The sequence below is a fragment of the Cebidichthys violaceus genome, unplaced genomic scaffold (genome assembly GCF_023349555.1).
Source record: "Cebidichthys violaceus isolate CVI_PGR_0920_01 unplaced genomic scaffold, fCebVio1.0.p SCAF_11, whole genome shotgun sequence".
NCBI lineage: Eukaryota > Metazoa > Chordata > Actinopteri > Perciformes > Stichaeidae > Cebidichthys > Cebidichthys violaceus.
Window position 1 is genome coordinate 1610021 of NW_027176274.1, and position 11253 is coordinate 1621273.

The window sequence follows — 11253 nt, forward strand, 5'->3', positions numbered from 1 at the left end:
AATAAAAAGGGAAATTATTAATTATTGTCACCTCATGTTCTGACACATTTCACCGACGAGGCTTTGGCATTTCTATTGAAAATATGAAATCTGTGTCGAGAATTAAAAGAGAGCTGAAAGAGTGAGAGGTCTAAAATGTGGGTCAGTCTCATAAGGCTGAGCAGCGTAACACGGCGTAGCTGCATCAGTGCAGGTGTGCACATGTCTGCACCTGTGTGAGGCGGCAGGTTATATCATTACACGACACCTTATCAGGACACTCATCTCACACACACACACACACACACACACACACACACACACACACACACACACACACACACACACACACACACACACACACACACACGCTTCCTGCAGAGCCTGTTGAACTGATAGCACAGCAGCGGCTTTATGGTACTTCAGAGGCTCAGACGGCATTTATACAACCGTTGTTCAATTAGGAAAATTACCAAGAGGGAGGTTTTTATATGGGAGATGCAGATTCACGAAGCTTGCTGGTGATATGTGGAGCATTTAAAATAGTCAATTATGAAACCTTCTGTTAGAAACGGGGTGCTGAACGAATGATGATTATGAGCCAACGTACTGTTTGACAGCGTGTGTGTTGATCTCAGTTAAGACGCAGAGATCGTCCTGAAACTACAGCCTCAAAGGTCTCACTTCACCGGTTAAAAGTCACTCTAATAGTCCATGTGATGGCCATACAGCCACAACAACACTTCATGTTCTTTATTCTTTGTTTTACTGAATTACTGTCAAACTTTGTGACTTTAAAAAAAGAAGGAATCCAGTCCAGTTTATTTACTAAATAGTTTAAATAAAAGTACAATGATGAGACATACAGTGGAGATATGTGAGAAGCTCTCTGAAGCCAGACACTGAGAGGATGAAGCTTTTAAAAATGATGATCACCAACACGTTGTCTAGATTTATAAGTGCATTTATTAACAGAAGAACCTATAAACTACTAAACACTGTAAACTACGAAACACTGTAAACTACGAAACACTATAAACTACGAAACACTGTAAACTACTAAACACTATAAACTACTCAACACTATAAACTACTCAACACTGTAAACTACTAAACACTGTAAACTACTCAACACTATAAACTACGAAACACTATAAACTACGAAACACTGTAAACTACGAAACACTGTAAACTACGAAACACTGTAAACTACTAAACACTATAAACTACGAAACACTGTAAACTACTAAACACTGTAAACTACTAAACACTGTAAACTACTAAACACTGTAAACTACGAAACACTATAAACTACGAAACACTGTAAACTACTAAACACTATAAACTACTAAACACTATAAACTACTCAACACTGTAAACTACTCAACACTGTAAACTACTCAACACTATAAACTACGAAACACTGTAAACTACGAAACACTGTAAACTACGAAACACTGTAAACTACTAAACACTGTAAACTACTAAACACTGTAAACTACGAAACACTGTAAACTACGAAACACTGTAAACTACGAAACACTGTAAACTACGAAACACTATAAACTACTCAACACTATAAACTACGAAACACTATAAACTACGAAACACTATAAACTACTAAACACTGTAAACCACTAAACACTGTAAACTACTAAACACTATAAACTACTAAACACTGTAAACTACTAAACACTATAAACTACTAAACACTATAAACTACTAAACAGTCTCAAAACACGTTTTCCATCAGTCATTGGTTAAAAAGGTTAAATAAGATACAATACATAGAGCTTTATATGTTATGTTGCCTCCATTTAGCTTTGCTCTGTCAGTCAAAGCACTTTGTAAACTCTGTTTGTATTTGTTATTATTATGATTTATTTTTTTTACCCTATATATATATATATGTATATATATTTAAGAATAGAGACAACGTTCTGTTGGTTATTATATCTAAACGTTAGAGTAGGTCCTAGCAGGAGGCCCCATGTAGTCACTCATTGGTCCTCCAGAATCCAGGCTGCTTATTCTCTCGTTATTGTGGCTCAAAGGCTCTGCAACACGATAGTTTAGTGTTTCATATTTTAACAAGGGAAAAACTCTGCTTATATAAATGCATTACATAAAAAAACAAAACAGCAAATCAAAACATCCGGGACTCTGAGTGAAGCAGCGACAGTGATATTACACTCAAAGAGAACACTCTTTACTGTCATATCACGTGTCATTTATTATATTATGTATCATTCTATATAATTTCATAAAATACATGAACTATTCATGATATCATTTTACTGTGATATCACGTATTATTTATTATATTATTATGTATTATTTATATATATATGATATCATGTGTTATTTATTATATTATTATTATGTTTTATTTATATATATATGATATAATGTGTTATTTATGATATTATTATTTATTATTATTATGTATTATATATATAGTTATATAGTTTTATATATATATATATATATATATATATATATATATATATATATATATATATATATATATATATATATAACTATATATATATAAATGATATTACGTGTTATCACGTATTATTTAAAACATAATAAGTGAGCTTGTTTTTAACTCAGAGACGACTAGTCCACCACTGTTGCCTTCTGGGAAGTTATACAATATCTGTTATAGCGTTATATAAGCGAGCCAGTTAACGGGCCAATGGGAGCCCGCGTCGCGCGTCATGTGACGCCCAATCCAGAACGACGCACACAGAACCTTTTTAGCCTCCTGAAGCTAACAGGCTAGCGGACCAAGATGGAGAGCTCCGGTGCGACTGCTTTATTTTCATCGGGCGTTGCTCGTCGTTGAAGAAGAAGCAATGGCGAATGGATTCGTTATAATATACGGTTTTCTTTTTGTAGGGGACATCGGTTTTTGGCGAGAGTTTGTGAATCTTCAATTTTAGATATTTGTGGATATTTTAAAGCCTAAAAGAGAAAACACCCCGAGTTAGCACGTTGGACCAAATGGGAATTTATAAGCTTCTTATTACTGACGGAGGACTTTAACCACCGCACCTCTTCGGCTGACCGGAAACGTTGCTGTAGAATGCATATATATTTATATTTGTATTATGCGCTCTTAATAAGTGATACTATCTGGTTCCTACAGCCGAGAGACGTTATCGAATCTGTGCTGTTAAAAAGGTGGAAGAGAGGGAGTGGCTGACGAGGCGGAACGTTTAGTATGTAACACCGCAGAGAGCCGGTGTTTACAGGTACGAGTGTGGCTGTTTGTGGGGCTCTAGATAACAAAAGATAATCCTTTATTATTTAATTAAATATTATTTAATGTGCAGGATTACAGCAGCGTAGTGCGAGCAAGAGACATAGTGAAGAAACAAGATCAAAACAGTAAAGAATGTGAAATAACTCAAAGTTTATATATATATATATATATATATATATATATATATATATATATATATATATATATATATATATATATATATATATATATATTCATACAGAATAGAAGTAGTATTGTATTTGTACTGCTCAGATTGACAGTGTTGTGTTGTGAGCTGGTTGTCCAGCCTGACAGCAGGAAGACGGACCATTTGATCCGGGTTTGGGTCGTATGACTCTGAATGACCTACTTTTGAAATGGCTAGCAGTGAGAGCCAGACTTTGAGTGAGCCTCGTCTCCGGTTAAGCATCTAGATTCCCCCCCCCCCCCCCCCTTTTACAAAGAAGAAGACGGAGACCGAAGCGAGGTCTCACCGGGACGAGCTGTCCGTCCACCCGCTGTCCAGCAGCCCTGGAGTCCTGGAGGTCTGCGCCGACATGCTGGAGGTCTGCAGCGACATGCTGGAGGTGGCAGAGGAGGCCAACCGCGCTGGAGACTTTGACCTGGCCGTGGAGATCTACAGCTCGCAGCTCGCAGACCTCCAGCAGCCGGACAGGAGGTTGTGTCTGAGGAAGGCCGACTCTCTGACCAGAGCCGGGCGGATCTCCGAGGCGCTGGACTCGTACTGCACGGCGGCGAGCCTGGGGAAACTGCGCCCGGAGGAGCTTCCGATCTTGGTGGAAACCATCGCGCGGACTCTCCGCGAGAAAGAGCTCGGGACGTCCAACGGGTATGGTAGAAGCATCAGCATCGGCGGTGGAGAAGATGGGGTGGAAAGTGACGGAGAATGTGGAGAGGACGACGCGTTGGACTTGTTCTCCTGTCGCCTCTGCAAACGTCTCCTCCACGAGCCCACGACCGTGGAGTGCGGACACACTTTCTGCAAAAGCTGCTTGGAGGACGAGGACTCCGTGAAGGAGTGTGCTCACTGCAAGCAGGCGTTGAACAAGAAGGACGGAGGACTGCCCCACGGCCGCAGACTGGACGTGGTTCTCAGCGGCCTGCTGGACAAACTGTTCGCCACCGAGAGCAGAGCCAGGAAGTGCTGGATGGAGGGAGAGGTTCTGTGGAAAAACCAGAACCTCTCGGAGGCTTTGGAGAAGTACGACGCTGCCGTGGATCTGGGTAAGAGGACACACACGTTGTGTATGCGACAAACAAACAAAGACAAGTTGTGTTTATTTACCTTTTCATCCACACTCAAGTGTTTCTTTGCACAGGTGACCTACTTTTCAGTGCAGTTCCCCGGTGTCGCCCATAGGGGGCCACCTATTTTAGCATTGCGCTGAGGTCAGAGACTCTGTGACGCATCAGACTCGGTTACCTAAGCGGCACACACACACATTCTGATCTCCTGCTCTGCAGTGGCACACTCACACACCCTGCTCTGTAGTGCTGTGGTGCAGCTGGGAGAGAGGGGGTGTAGCTCTTGTTGTTATTTTGGGGGGGGGGGGGGTCCCCCTAGTCCCCCTATTATTTCCACCAAAAACCTGGTATGTGAAATGCTTACATCATGCACGGTGTCCATTCTCGAGCTGTGCATGGCTTGGGTTGAGCATAAGCTCCTCCCCCTCACTTCTGGTGTTTTATAAGCTGCTTTGTGAAGCGTTGGGTAACAGTGAAAAGTGATGGCGGCCGACTGTGACCGGTGCTGCGCTGCGTTATCAAAGCAGCAGCTCACTGTGCTGTGACCTGAGTGTGTTTGGGGGGATTTCTCCTGAACCTGGAGATTCTTCTGCTCCGGTGTTCTACATAAAGAGCGTCTGTGTGTCTGAGTGATCGCGGGCCGGGTCAGAACCAGTCTGTCTGAATCCTCACAGGAAGTTGAAGTGACCTCTTTTCTTCCCCTTCTGGTCTTTGAAACAGCTTCAAGTTCCAGTCTCTCTCTCTCTCTCTCTCTCTCTTTTTATTCTCATTTTGAACGTCTCAGTATGCCCCCCCCCCCCCCCCCCCCGATGAATATTGATTCATGCCTTCTGTCTGGAGGACTGAGGGTGAAACGAGGACAGCGTGTCTTCACAGCTACCTCACCGCCAGCCACTGTTTTCCCAACAAACGCAGCAGGAGTGTGTGTGTGTGTGTGTGTGTGTGTGTGTGTGTGTGTGTGTGTGTGTGTGTGTGTGTGTGTGTGTGTGTGTGTGTGTGAGTGATGAGCTCACCATGTCAACACAACTACAGCTGTTATCCAACCTGAATACGGTTTGTGTCTCTGTGGATGAGATCCAGGCTCACAGTAACGGTTTACATTACGTCACGGTTTAAATTTGGGTCTGATTGAGGGCGTGGCCTCTTTGAGTGACATGTGGGCGTCGTCTCGGGTCGCTAGCCGTCTGCTCCGAGCTCCGGAGACGATTCGACCTCTTCGACCGTTGTTAGTGTCGGAACGCGTCGTCGCGGCCAAAAGACGGAGACGTCCGGAGACGCTTCTTCAGGAGCCTCCATGGGGACTCCATGGAGACTCCATGCATAGTTCATGTGGTCTACGCTGAGAACACGTGAACCTGCTCCACTCACCGGTACTGGTTCAGCCGGTTTACATACCATCAAACCGGCTTAAACCAGAAAATTGACCAAACCGGCATGCCAGTTATAGAATAACGTTACTACAAAATGAAAGTGTAAAGAATACATTAAGACGTCAGTGATGGAAGCAGCAGTTCTCCAAAGGTCCGTCCTGGCAGCCTCACATGAAGGCTGTTTGAAGCCTCATATTTTGTTGGCATATAAACACGGTGTGTCAGCTGACTCGGCTCCTGCAGCTCCTGCAGCTCCTGTTCACTTTGGAAAAAAATAGTTCCTCAAATTACTTGCAATCCAAAGTTCCTCCAACGAAAAGTGCCAAAGGCGACTGTGCTGTGATGTGTGCCGGTCTAAAAACCCCGTTGAGTACCAAAGGAGTCCAAACAATCAGCTGAAGTGAAGTCCTTCAGTCCTGACACCGTGCCAACAGCGCAGACCTGCATATGGTATATTACCGTAAAACTAGTCTCACTGCATAAGCTTCTCAAACAGGTCTCCAGCTACATGTTACATCGTTGCCCTACTTCTGATGGACCCAGAAACACCTGGAGGTCTGTCCACCGACCTGACCGTGTGTGTGTGTGTGTGTGTGTGTGTGTGTGTGTGTGTGTGTGTGTGTGTGGTCTACAGCGCCCTCTTCAGGCAGACTGCTGCGTCAGCGGGCTGAGTTGCACATGGAGATGAGGAGCTTCAGTCAGGCCGTGCAGGACGCCAACGTCCTCTGCAGGATGAAGCCTCTGTGGACGAAGGTGAGACAGAAATGAACCAGATGTGTCACCCAGATGTTCTGTTCATGAGCAGCAGAGAGTTGTTCTTCATGTCACAGGAGAGGTCTAGATGATGACTTAATACACATGAACTGCTGCTATGAAACTGTGACTTTGTCCTGAATCTTAATAATGCGTCGTGTTGGTCTCAGGCTCACTGTCTTAAAGCGACGGCGCTGAGTGAAGCGGGCCGGAACGACGCGGCCCTGCAGGAGTACCTGTGGTGTGTGGCGCTGAAACCCAATTGGACCAAAGTGAAGCTGGAGGCTCAGAAGGTGAATCGCTTCTTCACCTTTCAGTCTTCTGGTTTGGAGTCCCAGAACAAGGAGAAGATCTCTCTGTAGTGTGTGTGTGTGTGTGTGTGTGTGTTGTTAACGTGGTGGTCTGGTGTCCTCCCTGCAGGTCCTCAGCGAGGTGTTCTCCTCGGTCTTTGAGAACCAGGACCTGCCGACGCCGCTGCACCCGCTGCAGGGGGGGGTGGCCACCCGCCTCATCAAGCCCCCGGCCCTGCTGAGGACCCTGAGACCACTCACTCAGAGACCGGGCTCCTCCGTACAGGTTAGTACACACACACACACACACACACACACACACTAACACACACACCCCACTGAGACACATGGAGACATCTGAAATGTGAGGACGTTTAGTCTTTGACCACTCAACCCTCTGAACACCAGAAGATGCCATTGTTTACAATAATGGTTAATTTTGGTCTCTCTGTCTCTCTGTCTCTGTGTCTGTCTCTCTCTCTCTCTCTCTCTGTCTCTGTGTCTGTCTCTCTCTCTCTCTCTCTCTCTCTCTCTCTCTCTGTCTCTGTGTCTGTCTCTCTCTCTCTCTCTGTCTCTGTGTCTGTCTCTCTCTCTCTCTCTCTGTCTCTGTGTCTCTCTCTCTCTCTCTCTCTCTCTCTCTCTCTCTCTCTCTCTCTCTGTCTGTCCAGGACTCAGAGTTCAGTGTGACTAAAAGTCCTCCGGTGGACGGGCCGTCCTCCAGACTCTCCTCTGGGTGTCTCTCTGCAGACGAGTGCGGCACCAAGAGTCTGGCCGGCGTCCTGGCTGCTCTGCCGGCGCCCCCCGGTGGCCTCAAGAGGAAGCACAGCGGGGACGGACCCTCCTCGGTCTTCAACCCTCCCTCCAAACTGCTCCGACCCGGTGAGACGGCCTGAGTTCACTCTGAGAGAAGTGAGCCGTGGACTGAGGTGTGAGTGTGAACTGTGCTGACCATGTGACGCTGTCTCCCTGCAGACGACAGCGCCGCTCGCTCGCTGTTTGTTGGACGCTCGTTCCCTGCGGAGCTGTTGGACAGCGGAGACATGGAGTGTTCGCTCTGCATGAGGTGACGACATGAACAACACCTGCGTTTGAGAAACACTGTAGCAGTACACACACTTATACTTCAGGCCGGAGGATGTTTCTCCAGCGTTTTTCAGGTTCCTCGGAGCGCTGCGTGTTCATTTGTTCCGTCTGTTCTCCAGGTTGTTCTACGAGCCGGTGGCCACTCCCTGTGGACACACCTTCTGCCTGAAGTGTCTGGAGCGCTGCCTGGACCACAACTCCAACTGTCCTCTGTGCAAAGAGAACCTGTCTGAGGTACGGCAGGACCCGCCTCTCCGTCACTGCTTTATTACTGTGAGATTTGTTCATGATGATGAAGATCTAGTTTGTAACTGTAACTTGTGTGTGTGTGTGTGTGTGTGTGTGTGTGTGTGTGTGTGTGTGTTGTCATTGCAGTATCTGGCCACTAGGGGCTACAGCAAGACCCTGCTGATGGAGGAAGTGCTGCAGCGATACCTAGGAGACGAGCTGGCGGAGAGGAAGAAGATCCACGAAGAGGAGATGAAGGAGCTGTCCAAGTTAGTCAAACACACACACACACACACACACACACACACACACACACACACACACACACACAAGTTTGTTAAAGTTTGTCTTGCTGCCAGAGGAGAGAGAATGCTAGTGTGGTCTTTATTCCACCGACGCGTCCTCACAGTCTCTCTGTCTCTCTGTCTCTCTCTCTCTCTCTCTCTCTCTCTCTCTCTCTCTCTCTCTCTCTCTCTCAGCTTGAACCAGGAGGTTCCCATCTTCGTGTGCACCATGGCGTTCCCCACCATCACCTGCCCGCTGCACGTGTTCGAGCCTCGCTACCCGCCTCATGATCCGCCGCTCCATGGAGACGGGCACCAAGCAGTTCGGCATGTGCATAGCGGACGAGCTCAAAGGCTTCGCCGACTACGGCTGCATGCTGGAGGTGAGTGTGAGTGTGAGTGTGAGTGTGAGTGTGAGTGTGTGTGTGTGTGTGTGTGTGAGACGGGATGACTCTGCTCCGCTGTGTGAAGTCGGATCACTTCTGAGATTCTGCCGGCGTGAAGACGAAGTCAAACTGTCGTTTCAGGTGCGAGACGTGAAGTTCTTTCCCGACGGTCGCTCGGTGGTTGACACCATCGGCGTGTCGCGGTTCAAGGTGCTCAGCCACGGGCAGAGAGACGGCTACAACACCGCCAAGATCGAGTACCTGGAGGACAAGAAGGTGTGTTTTCACGCTGATTGACAGGTTCTCTACCGGACACGTGTACGGCGTCTCTACGTCCCTCCTCCTCAGTCCAGATGTGGTCACTTCCTGTTCACCGCTTGTTAATGAAGTAGCTGAGAAGTAATCTAAAATGTCCGATCAGGTGGAGGGGGAGGAGCTGATGGATCTTCTGAAGCTGCACAACGCCGTCTACGAGCAGGCCAACAACTGGTTCACCTCCCTGAAGGACAACATGAAGAGCCAGATCCTCAGCCACTTCGGAAGCCTTCCCAGCAAAGACCCCGACCCGCAGGTGAGCGGACCCCCGTCACGGAGACGGAGCGTATTTACTCTTATGTGACGATATGTTGAGTGTTGATGGAGCTGCTACAATGTTAGCTTAGCATAGCACCGATTGATACAGACTCCATTCAGAAAACAAGCGTTTTAAAAGTGTGCTTGTCGTCTTGAGGAAACGAGACATGAATTCAGACTTAGACTGACATCACTACGGAGTTTAGTTTCCAGGTGTCCTGGACGTCTAACATGAAGCTGTGTCCACACGGAGCATGTGAGACAGACAGATAAACCGTCTCCGTCTCTTCTTCCCCCCCTGCAGGCCAGTCCCAGCGGTCCGGCCTGGTGCTGGTGGCTGCTCGCCGTCCTGCCGCTGGAGAACCGAGCCCAGCTCACCATCCTGGCCATGACCTCCCTCAAGGACCGCCTCATCGCCATCCGCAGGGTCCTCATCTTCGTCACGAGGAAGAGGCCGCGGTGATCACCCCCGGCCGCTCGTGGGGAGGGGAGGAGGGGAGGGGGAGGGGGAGGGGGGGGAGAGACCCAAAACCCCGAACCGCTCTGGCTTCCATGAAGTCCAGCAGGTCGTCGGTGACTGCCTCGCTCTCTCTCTCCCTCTCGTGTGGACGCTCCTTTCCTCTCTTGTTCTCTCGTTCACTCGTTCTCTCGTTCACTCGTTCTCTCGCCGGAAGCTGTTCCACTTCCGCTCGGAGCCTCTGTCGTGAGGGAGCGCCGTGTCCTCCTGCTGCTCCTGCTGCTCCTGCTGAGCGGCGTTTCTTCTTAGCTGAAACTGAAGTTTTCCGTGACCGCAAAAAAAAAAAAAAAAACAAGAAACACGCGGCGTTAAAACGCCCAAGTGAATGTACCCGGTCTGACTGTATATGTGGACGTTTTATTTTTATTTTTCTTCTTCTTCTTTTGTTTTTTCCTCCTACCTGCACTGACACAATCCATGTGGGCGAGGTGCCGTGAGGTCACACTCGTGCACGTGAGGTCACACTCGTGCACGTGAGGTCACACTCCTGCACCAGCTGCTTCCTGACTGAGCCACGAGTCGCGTGCAAAGAGACCCGGAGCTTTCTACCACCCTGCAGGACTGAGTCCATGTCCTGTCGTAGCATCTCTCTGGGACGTCATCGGGGCTGATTGTACATCGCTCCTCCTCTTTGTGTTCTTTTGTGATTCTCTCTCTCTCTCTCTCTCTCTCTCTCTCTCTGCTATACCCTCAAGTGTGTGTGTGTGTGTGTGTGTGTGTGTGTGTGTGTGTGTGTGGTGAAATCTTAAGTCGGGGAATTCACGTGGATATCGATGTAACTCTGAGGCCTTTTTAAATGTTTAATTTAAGGAACATTTCACCCTCTCTCTCTGTCTCTGATACGTTTACATGCACGCTGTCATGCCGCTACTTCTGTTTGCATTCAGTGTTTCTCACCAGAACAACGTCTTCAGCGGCGTCCAGCGAACCGTCTGTCGATCGGTGGAGAAGCTCGGAAACACGTTTGCAGGAGCTGGTTGAAGAAAACAAACTGGAAACTATGAAGGAAAACGGGTTAAATGTTGCACAGTCGTGACCCCCCCCCCCCCCCCCCCCCCCCCCCCGGAAAGTGATTTAGATCCATTGTCATTGGACAGAGGGAAGAGTGGAGGCAGAGTGGAGATGGAGGGAGAGAGAGAGAGAGAGAGAGACATATGACCACCTCTGGTTCTGAACAGTGAAGCTGCAAAACTGCAAAACAGCCAAGAGAGCGACGGCCAAATCTCCAAACTCGAGGCTTCAAAGCGTCCCGG

At 47.7% G+C, this 11253-nt stretch overlaps 1 protein-coding gene across 1 annotated transcript; it reads left to right on the forward strand.

Moving 5' to 3' along the window:
• Positions 1–3505: 3505 nt before the first annotated feature.
• LOC137892003 (LON peptidase N-terminal domain and RING finger protein 2-like) lies at positions 3506–11046 on the forward strand. The gene is given in 13 exon segments (XM_068736889.1): positions 3506–4495; positions 6521–6639; positions 6810–6932; positions 7060–7215; positions 7598–7808; positions 7902–7992; positions 8132–8246; positions 8388–8509; positions 8720–8804; positions 8806–8907; positions 9052–9186; positions 9332–9481; positions 9788–11046. Coding segments are annotated over 13 exon segments (2256 nt in total). The 5' UTR covers positions 3506–3807; the 3' UTR covers positions 9947–11046.
• The last annotated feature ends 207 nt before the right edge of the window (positions 11047–11253 follow it).